Source organism: Hippoglossus stenolepis, chromosome 9 (assembly GCF_022539355.2).
Source record: "Hippoglossus stenolepis isolate QCI-W04-F060 chromosome 9, HSTE1.2, whole genome shotgun sequence".
NCBI classification, from domain to species: Eukaryota; Metazoa; Chordata; class Actinopteri; order Pleuronectiformes; family Pleuronectidae; genus Hippoglossus; species Hippoglossus stenolepis.
In genome coordinates this window covers 23,880,922-23,897,082 of record NC_061491.1, presented here as the reverse complement: position 1 = coordinate 23,897,082, position 16,161 = coordinate 23,880,922, and the positions used below count along the sequence as shown (strand labels likewise).

Below are 16,161 nucleotides of genomic sequence, written 5' to 3'. Positions count from 1 at the left end.
TACACAAAATAATTAATCAAGAAAATGATGTGTTTAATTGATAGTAAAGATAATCATTGTAGTCCTACATGTCATTACGACAGGTTTGAGGTTGCTGAAATGTATCTTCCATGCTGAATCCCCTCTGCTCCCACATTTTGCGATAAGATGAACACATCTTTCATCGCCCCCGAACACACGGAGATGAAATTGATAATCGATCCTCTCATCTAACCCCCGGTGAGCGAGCAAACAGCCGTATTTCCCCCAATACGTCAGAGAAAAACATAAATAGTTGACTCTTAAGGAAATGACAATTATTGACTGAGTAATTAATTTGATATTTTCATTGATTGACGCCACAATAACGTCGTCGCCCAATGGCAACCTTGTTTTTTCCGTCATTTCCTCCTCATTCTTTCACGTGTGTCATCATTCAGTCCAGTCAAGAGCACGTGTGCATGTGCGTTAACCTCGCAGTAGCGACTTGTCCCGTTTTCCAGCCCAACATATCGCGCTCGACAACACGTGTGTCTCATCGACAGTCTGCTGTGCTGCCAGGTTGCTGTGATTTTGGTCTGAGCCACGAGATGTATTCCTCAGAGAGACTGTCATGCTATATTATTCTATGGACAGATTTCTCCCCCCTCGGTGATGATCTGTCACTTGCTTGTCTCAGGCGCAGAATCCAGTCAGCCGCTGCCAGTGGGGGACCGTGGCTGATTTGCAGGGCTTATGGAGACATTTTCAGGGAGCGGCTTGTCTGCCTTGTATCGCTCTCGGTGAGGGAGTGAGAACTTAATGCATATGGCTTTTATTTCCAGTGGAAGATTATCAGTTTTTTTCGCTTTACATCATTTTTGACATTCTTTACATCAGGACCCATGCAGAGAAAGGAATTACAATCACTTGTACATTAGTCCTCGAGACACTATCAGTGAATTCTTCATAAGCTCTTGTATGTTACACCTTTATTTTTCACAGTAATTCAGTATCCTCAGAGTTTGGAGAAAGCCTTCGACTTAGACTTCTCATAGACCTGACACTTGCACACGTTGATGTGCTCGGAGAAGATAATATAAAGAAAATATATCCAATAATAATATAAGAATATTGTAAAAATAATATAAATGATAAACATATGGGACTTCAATATTTAATTGAATTGAATTAACCCTTAAAAGTTGGATAGATGAATTATATATATAATATGCACATTTATATGGACCCATTTGTAAACAACCGTCTCTTATTTCATGTATAAATGTGGAAATAAAACAATCGGAAATAAATATTCTAAAAGATGTGGAAATGAATAAATAAATGCTGCAAATTATTATTTATTTATTTATGACCCATCAATCTATTTCTTTATTCTTCTTGTCTTTTATTTTTTGCTCTTCATGCTCATTTATTAATTTGTGTGTTTGTCTCCCGTGTCACTGTTGTGCCCCATGAATGAGAAGTTGTTTGTAAAAGTAGTAGAGAAAAAAAAGAATTTGATTGGAAAATACTGAACTGATGCCAAGAGAAGAAAATATAAGAAATGTTGAAGTTTTCTGTTGCTAAGCAGCAGCGGTGTTTGCTCATAATGAAAAATAAGAGTTAAAAAAACAACAACAACAACAGTGCAATATTTTATTGAGCCAAATGAAAACTCATCAAGGAGTTTATTTTAATTATCTTGGGCACTTCACTTGCCAACTTCATTCATGTTCTTGCATCAGTTGGCATTGTGTCCCGTCTGGCAAATGTCATCAACACAACTCCGGGGAAATTCAGCAAATCAAAAGCGAGACGGCGACACAACCGAGACAAACTGGCATCCAACGAAAGTTGTTTCCATCTGCAGCGTCTTCACGATCACAGTGGAAGTGTGTGTGATGTCGTACTAATCCTCTGGAAGTACTCAGATGTTTTTTCAGTACTTTACTACAGTCACCTTGAGCTCTGCATTGTTTGCACCTGATTGAATTACGCCTCTGCCACTCACATCCCATAATATTAACTAACAGCTGCATAATGGATCAGGCATGTAAATCACAATATTAAACGTGATTAATGTTGCAGTGTTCACAGCAATGTTACAAAGTGGTTTACAAGTAAAAGCGATAAATAAAAGCCAGAACAGAATTAGCATTTAAATTCCAGACATCCATTTTAAATTGAGCAAATAAAAAAAACACGACCAGCACAACAAGAACTGAACATAAACGAAACAGCAAAGCCTTGATGACACAACGGTATTTTTTGGAAGTGATTGAAATCCCTTTTCCGTTGAAGCACAGAACTGGACAGCTAAGATGTTGGCTGCTGAGGAACGGTCAGCCTCCAGCTCGGGGGGCTGATGGAGCTGAAAGACGGATTACAGTGAAATTTGTCAGCAAAATCTAAACTTCAGCCGCACACAGACGGTCGGTCCGGGGGGAGTCGGAAACAAAGGAGTTTCCTGGTTTCTACACAGCGTGAACGGTTCAGATGACGGATCAGACACATCCTGAAACTAGAGCTGCACTCAGCAGAGCACATACCTCCGCCAAGGCCCAGTAGTCGCCCTCAATTCATCAGCGGCACCATGAACCACTCTCATAGATTTTTTTGATCAAGATCTCTATTATTTTTTATAGAAATTCTGAAAAAAACAACTGTGGACCAACAGATGACATTATTACATCCAGAGCGAGGTGAGGACCCGAATGCTGACGATAGGCAGATCCAGAAAGGAGGTATCCAAAAAGCATTCAAGCAAAAAGGCACCGTGAAAAATGTACACGAGGAAAACGATAAAGAGAATCAGACAAGACAAACTAGCAAAGAACACAGGTACAGGTACACAATCAAGGGTACAGTCTATGGGCGGGACACGTAACCTGTGAGGTGGGAAAGCAGACAAACAGGAAGTAAAGTGCACTGAAATGAGACACAAGGGTTAGTAACAAGGTAAAACAGGAAATCACTAAATGTGCCAGAACAGAAAAAACATATCTTAACTCAACTCAAGGAGAAAGAACAGAGACACAAATCCAAAAACCAAACGCAAGGAAAATAACAAAGTAAAAAAAAACACAAAGAGTCCAACAAAATCAAAAGTCCTTTGAAAGGACAGATAAAAGACATCGTCATGGCTGAAAACATTTCTACTTTTTGACTGAGCTCTTTAAATTGACATCCAGAAATGTTGATAAAATTCACTTGATACACAGTGTCTGGATTTGGGCCCCCCCCCCCGACCCTCGCATGTCCCTGTGCGTCTCATTCACTGCTCTGTCCACGACTGTTTCTTTCTTAATCCTTCATCTTCAAACTGTCGGGGAGAATGGGGACAATAGGGGGGAGACACACTCTCTCTGGAAATGCCAGTGGGCATTATCTTTCCTCCAAGAGAGGACCGGCCAGATGGTGAGTTTAGGAAGCTTGAAATCTCAGCACCTGGCAAAGTGTTTAAGTTATTGCATCAACAACTTTGCCAACTCCCCCTGCACATACTTTATGTGCTGTGGGGGCGACAGAAATCGTATTTATTCAAGGAATAATTGCCTTAAGTTATCCAAACCACTTCTGTTCCCCTTTGGACAAACAGCGAATACATGTGCTGAATCTTATTATGCAAAGTTTTTCAGGTTAAAGCTGCAGTTGGGGCGGCACGGAGGAAAAGCATGAAGGTTATATCGGTGTCTGTGTGGGTTTTCTCCGGCTTCCTCCTACTGTCCAAAGACATGCAGATTAGGTTTACTGGATTTTCCTAATTGGCCGTAGCTGTTTTCACAGATGAAGTCCGGACATTTTCCCAAAATTTAAAGGTTCAGTGTGTAAGATTTAGGTGAAATGGATCTATTGGCAGAAATTGAATTTAAAATAATCCTAGTGATGTTTTCACTAGTGTGTTTCATCTAAATTGTACTAATTGTTGTTTTCTTCTCCCTAGAATGGGACCTTTATATTTAAATACTTTATATTGACATCAGCAGCAGGTCCTCTCTACAGAGGCCGCCATGTTTTTTACGGTAGCCCAAACTGGACAAACTAAACACCTTTTGAGTTTTTATGACAACTGAAGGCTACCACAGGTTCTCTTTCTTTTTCACACAGCCCCTGTGTGAATATAACAGGAACATTCACAGGGAGTGAGTGTGAGTGTTGATTAAATATGTGACAGGCGCAAAACTGGAAGAATACAAACCTCTCAGGATGAAGAGGAGTTGACGAAGACCTTAACTGCTCTGCTGCACAGACTCTTTGTTCCCAAACGGCAAAAGGCCCTGTGAATAAATTGGGAGGAATTTCAAAACTTATAAAGTGTCAAATTTCACTGGATGCAGCAATAAATACTGTATGAACACATCCAGTATTTATCGCTGCTATTTGTATCCCTGTTGTTCTTCCACCAAGACCAAATTGGACTTCAGCGGCCTGTGTTCACCTCATGTCTCTGCAGAGGGAGCTGCTGTGTTTAAGCACATACAGTTCTCAACGCCTGACTACTCCTCTCCACGAATTTTTTCTTTTAATGCATGAGCATGTTAATGTATAATTGATGCTTTAAGGAGATAAACTGCCAGCATCTTCATTGAGGTGCCTGAGGCCGACAGAGGGAGAGCACTTTCGCTTGATTTGTTAGCTTTAAAGTTTACTGTCTCACAGCGGAGGGGAAATGAGAGCTGCAGGTGATCATGGCCGGTGTTAGCTCGCAGGCGTGATGGCAGCAGATGGTTGATGGCCGGCTGGACGGATGAATGACGTTTGTTTGTGTTTCCTCCCGCAGACTGTGCTGAGAGGAGCTAATGTCACGGTGTTTGGCTGCTTGAATCACGGGACACCTCTCTTCTTACGAGGCAACTCATCACTGAAATGTGAATCAGGTAAATCCAATTTGACTCACAGAATAGCCACAAGTTCCCCCCCCCCCCCAAATTGATAAACTGTTTGTTGTCCTACAAGAAGTTTACACTTCACTTGTTCTAACTCCCAAAGCTACATTCAAGTTACGACTGTTTTCCTTACATTTCAACCATCATCTTTCAGTTTGTTCAGTGGTGTTAAATCCTTTCAGAACTCGATTCATCACCTCCACGAAGCTGACGTTTAAATTACTTTCAGTGATTGAACTTCAGCTTCTCTTTAGGTCCTTTCACTGGGTTCATTTCAGCAGCTTCACTTCAGTGCCTGCATCTAAAAACTGACGCATATTCAAGTATTCAGTATTTAAACAAGTTCAAAATTTCAAGTACAACATGTCAGTGGCTTGTAAAAAGTGTGAGGTTTTCCCAGGTTTACCCTCGTTTGTTGTTTTCTTCTTACAGAATCGGTCTCTGGGTTCTTCCTCTCTGTAAACGCCTCTGCTAACATCACCAAGCTGAGGATTCCCTACCCACAGACCGGAACCTGGTACCTCAGTCTGCGCTCTCTGTGTGCCACTGAACACGGGTAAGACAGCCACTGCTGCGATTGTATTATTACACTGGAGAACTTCACCCAGGGGCCCAATAGTCCCCTTGAATTCAACCAAGCTGCAACAAATTGCCGGGAAAAATTGTTAAAAAGTCCAGTATCCAGCCCTTTGTCTGGGTCTGCACCAAAATTTAATGGGGAACTTTTTTAGCCAATTTCTCACCCTATCCTTGTCGTGGAAATCCACCAGGTGCTGTTTGTGTAATCCTGCTGACAAACACACACACACAGACAGACGGACAGGAACATCCTTGACGGACCTAACTGAAGATGATTTTTGACGAACCCAGAAATACACTTACTTGATCTTTTTAAACAGTCAGTACCATAGTTGACTATACACCAACTATGAAGCTACTAAGCTGAGCATTAAAGAGGAGGAAACAGTCAGTCTGGCGATGTAAAAAAGTGAGAAGTACTATTTGAAAAATTATGTTTGTAAAGTGTTAATTATTCAGGTGCCAGCAGGTGGGGTTTCTACCTTTGTACCGTCAGGTGAGCTGATAGCTGGGGCTTTATATTTGGGATGAGAGCTCTCGATCTGATCACGTAACTTGGGGGCAGGGTGGAAAATTAGTGTTTTCCCACAAAACTATCAAACTATTTCTTTCAAATGGAAACGATTGGGTAATTACACGGCTTTGTTCAACCCAGAAATCCTCCCAAACATGATTTTCAAGTAAAAATCGACTGAAGCCAGTTGAATGACTGCTGCTCATAAATGTTTGACAGTCTCATTATTAGTGCTTTGGCTTTGTCCCAGTGCCCCACATCAATCTACATGAGACAATATTTGCTGTCGATTACAGGAGGACAATTTCAAAAGGGGACATTCAATATTTCTTTAAGCTCATATTCAAATAACCATCACTAGTTTATTTACCTAAATTAATAATTCAGCGCTCTAATGAAGACAACATCCTCAGCGTTTAGACGGTGCAGCCTCCCACATCCTTCCCCATCTGTCACCCAGCAAATTAATTTGGGAACTGGCTTGGTGAATGTGCTCCTGCTGCTGCACACCGAGCATACGACACAGGGCAGGGTTTCGATTCGGAGGTTTTTAAAATCACATTTGCATGTTAGGAAGTGTAAAGAAAACAATTCAAATGTGTCTTGAAATTAAATTTTCAGGACACAGAGGTGCAGGTTGAAATTTCACCAAATTTGTGCAGCAGCTTATTTTGAATTCATGCATCTTTTTGATTTGGTGAATTGAATCTGACTGTGAATAGTGAATGTCCACCATTCACACAGACTTTGGTTTTTTCCATCTGTAAATATAAAGGAGACCATAATGCATTGTACTGACAAAACATGTTTTATTCTTGTAATCTCTGTTGTTCCCTGCACCTTCGTGTACAATTTAATTCACAGATGAGGGCGATAAGTACTCGCTCCTTCTCTGGGTTGTGTAAAAATCCGTGTGAGAACTGCAGGAAAGAGAAGGAGGAGGAAAAGCTTCCATTAACCTGTCCAACGCAGTGTTTTTCACAAGTTCATAACTATAATATATATTCAGCAGATTGAGCTGTTTAGCCCAAATCCTTAATGGCATGAAAATGTGAACAGAATGAAATTAAGCAGATTTTTCTATTCCCGGGTCCCTTGGGAGTTCCAATTGAATTTGAATAACAGATAATAGCAGATGGTGTGAGACACGGACTCATCCTCACATGAGAAGCATTGCTGAGGTTTGAAAATGTGCAGAACGTTAACGTAGCTTCTGTACGTGTCAGATTTCTACACATGCTAATGTCTGGTCTTGTTAGAGAGAAAAGTGGCGTGAGGGACGTGAGGCTGATTGATATAAGTTAAAAATAGAAAAGTAAGCAGCTGCGTCGATTAAAAAACATGGCTTCTGGCAAAGAAACACATTTGTTACCTCCTGGAGTTTTATTCTCTGTGATTGATTGTCGGAATTAGCAATTAGATCGTAAGCAGCAACATACAAGCGAGTGCGGGAATGGAAGGATGCTGTTGTTGGCCTCATATGACGGAGCTTTTTGAAATGCTCACACTTTGCCGCACTAATGTGTCGCTTTGAAGGAGGCAGCCCCTGAATTGGGATACAGATGTAAACTGTCTATGAAGATGGACGACATGACTGCTTGTGAAGTGAAGCCAAATCATCTCTATCGCCCCCTGGTGCCTGGCTGTAGTGTAGGTCATAAACGCCGCCTCCTCCATGTTAGCAGATGGGACATAGAGCATGTAAAATAATTTGTTGACAGTTGAGACTGACTCCTGATTGGTTTAGGGCACGTATTGGCGGTACCTTGGTACTGGAGGACAAGTTGGTAGCGACCCTATCTATATTTTGGCTTCATTTTTGTGCAATGGGAGGAAGTGGAGACACATCGTCTGTTTTTATATAAAGTCAATGGGCTGCACTTCGACACAACGGTGAAGGGTTGAGGTTAGAATGCTAATGTTCGGCAGGTATAATGTTTAGCATCTTCTAATTGGCCACATTTGCTAATTAGCGCTAAATGCAGAGAATTGCTGAGGTTTATGGGATTATCATTACATTTTGCTAGTATTTGGTCATAAAGCAAAATTGACTTTTTCATTTAAAGCTTATGATGACGCTAGATGAAAAGTTAGGGCATTAATATCAATTGCAAAGTACCATGGCAATCCATCCAGTAGTTGTTGAGATATTTCAGTTTTGAACCACGGTGCTGAACCAATCAACAGACTGACATCAGCACCTTGAGAGTCTCTTTGCTAAAAGCTGCTATCCACAAAACAAAGTGCAGAAGAAGTCAGTTGAAATCCATTAACAGGTGAAACAGTTGATGTGTGTTTTCACGCTGGTACACAAGGACCTGAATTTACCAGCGGTTCTGCTTTTACTTTCCTCGTCCAATGCTCTGTCTGTCTGTGACTTTTTCAGATTTGAGGCGTGCACCAATGTTACAGCCGAGGTGTACATGCGCTCGTACCTGACTCCCTGCATCAACGACTGTGGCACGTACGGACAGTGCAAACTGCTGCGCACCAACAACTACCTTTACGCTGCATGTGAATGCAAAGCAGGTAATACCTCACTACTCTTGAGCTTTGCAGTGTCAGTTCTTTCTCCAGCCTCCACCTGCACAATGTGAAGATGAAGTCAATTCAGATAAGCTGGTCTGTTTATCTGAAGAAATGCATTCACTAAGCTGTGGAAGCCCGTCACTAACAAAACACAGCAAGTTGTTTGATTTAAGTGGAGAAATAATTGTTTAAATGTGCTGTATAAATATGCAGTGGCTTTAATTATTAATCAGTAATTGATAATTAGCTAAAAAGCGTGACCATGAATTAATAATTGGAAGTGATTTCCAGCAGTCAAGAGCTTTTTTGCATACAAGATAAGATAAAAGTTTTTGTGGGGAAATTGGGTCATCACTGCTGCATAGCATCTTTAATTTGTCGGAGAATACATCACGCAGAGTGACAGGGAAACGGGTGCGGAGCGAGGTGGGGGGGGCACAGGTCATCTGCCAGAGCTGAACTGACAATACCGCCATTAAATCGTAGATGCCACTGTCTAATGAGTCATGCAGTGGCCTGGTATTAATCTTCTAATATAAGCCATTCTGATAAGACAATAAAACACTCTCCTAATTACGAGCAGCTTTTTAATAAAAGATGAGCTTATGAAGCTAAACAAAGCATGTCCTCCGAGGCTTGTTTTAAGTCCTGCTTTGATCTCCTTTTTAATCGGAGCTGCTTTCTCTGCAGTTAAATTCATTGTCATACTTCATATGTGTGACTGCTTCCTGGCGCACATTTGCATTCAGCCCTCGCCCCTCGGTCCGTCTCGCGCCGCAAAGCCTCCGTTCGACAGCGCTCACGAATATTTAATTCGCACCGTCTCATCCAATCCCCCGCTTGATGAGGATCCAGATCAAGTGGCAAAGCAGGGGTTCGTAACGTTGGAGGGAGATCACACCACCCAGGCCTCTGTTGTGCTGCATAAACAACTGCACTCGTATTGGTTTTTGATGGTTTTTCATGGAGAAATGTCTGTTTAGAACAAAGGGCTGATCAAACTTTCAACATTTTTTTTTTCTTCCATTTGAAGAGATTCTGTAAATTCTGAGGGATTGAGCTTCTGAAAGAAACACATTTATGTGGAGTAGAGTTTCTTGCTCGTCCCCTCGAAAAGGATTTAAGAAGACTTTTCTCAAGTTTATAAAGTTTATATAGAGATTAAGAATGACACAGACCTCTTTGACGCCATTTTTTCCACCCTGTAAAACCTGCGAACACAAAAGCTATCTTCTCTGTTAGATCTTTGCTTTCTTAGATCAGAATACAGTACTGACTTTGTGAGTGTGTGTGTGTGTGTGTGTGTGTGTGTGTGTGTGTGTGTGTGTGTGTGTGTGTGTGTGTGTGTGTGTGTGTGTGTGTGTGTCAGGTTGGGAAGGCTGGGGCTGCACAGACAACTCGGAGGCTTACTCCTACAGTTTCCAGCTCCTCTCCACGCTGCTGCTCTGTCTCAGTAACCTGATGTTCGTCCCGCCCGTGGCCATCGCCATCCGAAGCCACTATCTGCTGGAGGCGTCCGTCTACATCTTCACCATGTTCTTCTCCACTGTGAGTGACTGCATGTTGCTGCGCGTCTCTGCACAAACACCAGAGCTGACCTATAAAATATTTCTGGGTGTGAAGAAAGCACAAACAACTGGAAAGCTGCTTTTCTGCTTCCCCTGCAGCGGCTGTTTTTAAAAACACATGAGAATGGCTCATCCCTCTGCCAAGGCCCGACAGTCCCTTTAAATTAAATCAGGCTGCACCAAACTGAGCACAGATATCACTCCTCTAAATATGTTTTCATCAAGATCCATGAATGGCGTTCACAAACCAATGTGGGACATCATGGTGGGTTGGAAATCTGTTTTGTAACTTTTGCATAATCTCGCTGGCAAACAAACAAACCAATGGATATGGGAGAAAATGTGACCTCCGAGGTAATACAGTAATTTACTGTGAGCATAACAAAGACCTCAGGAAGTTAAAGGGACCTTGCCAACACAGAGGGGGTTTGTCAAAACAGCACAGGAAGTTGAACCCGTCTCACCTTCTGCTGCTATACAACATGAGCCAGTAATTTGCCAATCAAATACATGCAAGTGCATATTCCTGGTACATCACATTTAGCCATGAACACAATACCAATGCCAATCACCTTGACAGTTTTCACAGTGAAGGATGAAATAGTTGCCGCCGTGAGTGGTTTCTCAAGTTGTTTAATCCTATTTGAGTATTTTTACTGTATGTACTGTTGAGCAGCGTTTGAGTGTCTGATAATCCTTTAAACGCATCAACCTGTTGATCCAAGTGGACGTCTTTGTGTTCCGTGTCCCGTTGGTGCCTCACAACTTGTCCCCTGCTCTGTTTTAACAGAAATGCTCCACAGGGATTTAACGGAGAGGAAATGAAAGTCATATCGTATCCAAAAAAAGGTTTAATGATATACGAATTAACTAATATTCAGGGAAGGATATGTTCTAGTCAAAGAGATGACTCACATACCTAATCTATTATTTATGTATTTTTGGTTGAAAATAATTACTTTGGAAAAGGGACAACAATTTAAGTAATTTGAGAGATTATTAAGCATGAACAAACAGGAAATTGGTTCTGGGCTGACATGGATTAGAATAGAGTAATTCACAACGGAGTAAATTTAGACCAAACCAGAAAGATGTTGTTGGGTAAAAAAGAACTACGGTTCAGTCATCTAAAAGCAAATAGTACATTTTCACAATGAAAAATAACATAATTGAATAGATTTTACCAAACATAATCAGATGTCTTTTCCTGTTTTTCTTCTTCTCTCCCGACAGTTCTACCACGCCTGTGACCAGCCGGGTATCGTGGTGTTCTGCATCATGGAGTACGACGTCCTGCAGTTCTGTGACTTCCTCGGGTCGCTCATGTCGGTGTGGGTCACCGTCATCGCCATGGCGAGGCTGAAGTCCATCATAAAACAGGTAGGTCCCCACTGTAAAGCTGCATGATTATTACTGAGCAAGAATCAAGGAACAACGTTGGATTCATGAAAAATGAGGTGCAGTGGTGCAGAAAATATATATAGTTTATAAAAATGAACGTGGACTCCGGGTCCAGAAAGTGAAGCCAGTGTGTAAATGCCTGAAACCTGTGTTCTCTTGACTGACCAGCAGAGGGCGACTCCACTGGTTGTTTCTATCGAAGTCTATGATAAAATAACCGGACTTCTCTCTTGATTTATAACGTCAGTAAACATTTTCCTAAAAAGTTTATGGTCTCAGTCGCTAGTTTCAAGTCTTCTTCAACACAGCATGATGTTCATTGTGTAAATTATGGTCCCATTTAAAGTCAAATAGAAAATAAAGCACCTTATGCATTGGGGTGTGGTTACAGTGTGATTGACAGCTAGTACTGTCCAATGGTTGCAGTACGCAGGTGTAGGTGGGCGTGCTGTGTTCTCGAGATGTCAATCAGGCTCCACCCTCTGCTCCTCCCTTGACACTTAATGTAGTCTGACCTGATAGTCAGAGTGAGTGGCCATTTTGTTTTGCTGTATTAAAACTTCTATTCGAGTCATGACAAAGCGTATCAGATCATTTCTGCTTCACAAAGTTGTTGATGTTGATTTACGAGATCCAACATGAATGCACCATCTGACGCAGCTTGATAACGAACACAAAAAATCCAATACTGTGAATCTGCCCTCACTGATGTTCTCCACAGAACAGCACACGTCACACATCACTGACTTGAATCAATAACGCTGAAAGTACACGTGTACCAACAGTATCATTAACAATCCACACTATTAAACACATATTTTACTCGTCTTGTTTTGGCTGAATCCAAAAGGAAAAGGGACGGTATAGTGCCAACACTCCGAAACAGAGACAAGATCAAATTTACCAAATCATCGTCTCCACTTTTAGATGTTTGACAATTAGCAGATAGTGATTCAACCTCAACTCAGCTCCACACACTACGGCTGTGATTGGCTGAGTTGTGTCTCTTGAGCGGAGACGCGGTCATTTCTAAGAGCAACTCCAGAGCCGTTTGATTTCTTTGATAAAAATGTTAGATGGAGGCAGCAGCGCATGTCCACTGTCACGTGTTGCCGTCTGCCAGCGTTTAAACCCGAGAGCTCCTTGTTAGTGGGCGACAACTTGACACGAGCCCCGAGTCGAAGAGGGATTAGAGGACGGGGAGCTGCAGAGCCGAGTAAGAGAGCGACAAATGAGAAGTGCATGCACGCCTCGATTTTTAGTGATGAATTAAAAGATCAATGTGAGGATCAAAGATGCCTGGTGCTAAATTATCTGGTTGTTGACATATTGCGGTGGATGACAGGAAACACTAACAGGTGCACCTTCTCCACGGGTCACTCCCCTGGCTGCACACCAACATGGAGCACAGTCAGGGAAAGTGTGTGTGTGTGTGTGTGTTTGTGTGTGTGTGTGTGTGTGTGTGTGTGTGTGTGTGTGTGTGTGTGTGTGTGTGTCCATAAATGGGAGGAGGAGGAGAAGGGGAGGGGATAGTGAGAGGGATGGAGGGAGGGAGTGTACACGAACATCTGCTGTCCTCTAGAGTTTTCGTTTTTGCTGAGGGAGGCAGTACGCAGTCACTAATCAAATTGCACGTCAGGACGGGCTAGTGGAACTCTGTGTGTGTTTGTGTATGTGTGTGCGTGTGTTTGCGTGTGTGTACTGAATAGTGTGTGTTGGTTTCCTTGCATATGTAATGTTGTTTTTTAAGTCCATCACCAGAGCTTAGACCTCTGAAGGTCTTAAAGTCGAAGACAAACTTGGACAGAACATCTCACATGGACAAGTATTTGTTGGTTCATGTAAAGACAGAGCTTTGGAGATTTGTTCCGAATTTAAATCAGAATTAATTCAAAGACTGATAATTGAGTCTCATCTTCATAGTTTTGGCCTCATTTTGACCAAATGGCCAACTTCAAACTTAGTTAAGGGCTGTGGGTAAAGTCAGAGCCCGGGGACACTCCCTGTTAACTCCACACATGTTTGATGTCAGAATTCACGACACGGGACACATGGGAGTAGATCAGCAGAGTTTACAGCCCTACAGTTTATAACCAGAGCTGTGAAACAGCCCTTAGTGATGTCACCACAGACTCTAGCAGTTAAGTTAAGATGACGACAATCTCAAAGTCGCAGTAAAAAGCCAAAATTATAATTTTCAGTGATGAAGTATAGTTTTTCATGATTTAAATCTCTTGAATAAAGATATTTTCTTAACGTACTTGACTTAATGAACTTAAGTAGAACCTTTGTACATCCACCTTAGCGGCAGTGGATCAGCAGAGTATACAGACCTTCAGTATCAGAGCTGTGAAAGCTCTGGTGATAATGGAGATTCACAGGAGCTTTTAACATTAGTGAATTAGATTTTTTTATATGGTGAAGAGAATGAATTGCCAAGGTTATATATTTATGACCATGAGCTGTGTCTGAAAGCTCTAAAATATGATAAGCACATCTCTGTGTTCAGATTCCCGTCACTGCTCCAAAAGGTCAAGAGTGAACAACCATGTTTAAAATTATAAAAAAATGTCAGACCTTCAGCCCGGCCCTTGCAATCCCTCCTAATGTGGATCTGCTGTTGTGATCTGCACATGTACAAATACAGTGTGAATCTGTGCTACTGTACATGAAAGCATGAGAAGACGTGGCTGATAAAAATAGACCCCTGACCAGAATTCCTACCAGCTCGTCCATCACCGTGACACATAATGATTAATTGCAGCGAAACCTCTGCCTGTGAGCGTCCATGCAATTCACGTCTGCACACACAATGCGTGTACACATGCATGCCTGGGTGCTGCGGTGCGATTCTGCGGTGGTGCAGCACATGACTGATGACTGTTGCTGCACAGACTCCTCTGGCCGCACCACGCTGCTCCTCTCCTCCTCGGTGGGTGCCAATTAGTCCCGTTCCTCTGCAGGCGGGTCATCGCCTCCCCTGCTCGAAAATCCCCCCAATTTCTCCTCGCGTTCCTCCAGCAGACGGACGAACGCAGACCCCCGGCATCCTGGACAGGCTTAACTTCTCCCAACGCATGTGCAGCACAGTTTATTGATTTTTATCCCTCTCGCTTTATCTCTTTTATATCCCGTGGCTTTGTGTCAAATTGTGAGCTTGGCAAAAATAAGAGAAAAACATTAAACTGCCTTTATTTGCAGGATAGGTCTCCATTGTTCACATTTTGTTTCCATTGTTACACAGAGGAAGCTCAGTTGGTGCATTATATTGAAAGCATTTTTAAACATCAGAGTTATTTTCTGAGCTGACCGTTTCCCCACTGGTATTAAACTAATGGCATGTTTACATAACGACCGGCTTTTATCTTCTTTACCTCATGCTGGTTGTTACAGACAATTCTCATAGGGGATGTTAACATTATAAAATCAGGCTGCAACGTTTTATTTTTTATTTTTTTATCGTCAACAAATCCCCTGAAAAGAGCAAATAACTGTGAGTCAAACTGTTTCTCAGTCTCTGTCTGACTCAGCCACCCTGTCGGATGCACTCAGCTCCAAAGGCCGTTCATTCTCATAGAAGATATGTATCTTAAATCTTTATGTTTCTTTTAAAAAAAGGTTAATCTCCTAAAATAACTGGGCCACAATAGTTTTGTTTTATCGTGCCTAGTTATTTAAAAGCAGTAGTAAATGGTGCATTTGCTGGGGACTGTTTTTTTCAGCAGTGGATTAATACACATTTGGTGATTCGGTGCATATACAGCAGAATATGATGCAGCATGTGGGACTGTGCTTGTTCATGATAATGTCAGACTGAGGCACGCTGATGCATTCATCACAGTTTTGGGGAAACAATGGTGTTTTATGACATAAGAACAAACAACAGGCCCTTGAGCACAGACATGTAGGAGGCCCCCCGCCCCCCACGCTGAGGATGCAAGGCCCTCAAACTGAAAGAACAAAAATCAATTAAAATCGGTTTCCTTTTGCTTTTCTGTGTGGTTGTTTTCTGTCTCCTTCAGGTCATTGTTTGTCTCTTTGTGGCTATTTTGTATTTTAATGATTATTTTGTGTCTTTTCTTAGTTGTTGTGCGTCTCTTTGCTGTTGTCTGTCTGGTTGTGTTGTGTCCCTCTGACCCCTGTAGGCCCCTGGAATCTTTTCCCCGTTGGCCTCGTCAGTTATTCATCCATCAGTTTTGTCATTTTCTGTCATTTGTTGACAGTGAGAACTAGAAGGAGACTCAGTGGAGCACATCCCTCCGTCGAGGCCCAACTGTCCCCTTGTGACATCCCTGATCTGGGTTCTTCCTTGAAAATGTAGAATATCTCCAGCTTCAACTGTTAATGTATTGTTTTCCAAATTAGCTTTTCTGTCTAACAAAGACCAGAATTGTGTTAACTCTTCTCAAACTAGATTTTTATAATGCATCACCATATTGAAAAGATATTTACATGCACCATTCTTTTTTTAAACCAAACTGATCTAACTTGCAACCCCAGCATGACACCTTTTTCCAGCAGGTTTATATTTCTCTTTCCAGCCTCTGTGTGGTACATTCTGCCTTATTATTTTTTTTTATAGCAACAAACTTCTCAACCAAATCTCCAAGGGCAGCAGCTGTTTTAGGAAAAGCACAAACTCCCACAGCCGAAAAAAAAAACCCAGGACACAGGTGCAAAACGCTGGAGAAAAAATGAAAGTATTGAAACACATACAAATCAT

The 16,161-nt window shown here is 41.9% G+C and overlaps 1 protein-coding gene across 1 annotated transcript in view; it reads left to right on the top strand.

The window, feature by feature from the left end:
- tmem8b (transmembrane protein 8B) overlaps window positions 1-16,161 on the top strand; it is a 37,126-nt gene that overhangs the window by 15,677 nt on the left and 5,288 nt on the right. Inside the window, exons 7-11 of the mRNA XM_047341089.1 lie at window positions 4,742-4,838; window positions 5,280-5,403; window positions 8,327-8,469; window positions 9,839-10,017; window positions 11,271-11,417. Of these exons, the coding sequence (XP_047197045.1) occupies window positions 4,742-4,838; window positions 5,280-5,403; window positions 8,327-8,469; window positions 9,839-10,017; window positions 11,271-11,417 (690 nt within the window). The remainder of the gene's footprint in view (window positions 1-4,741; window positions 4,839-5,279; window positions 5,404-8,326; window positions 8,470-9,838; window positions 10,018-11,270; window positions 11,418-16,161) is intronic.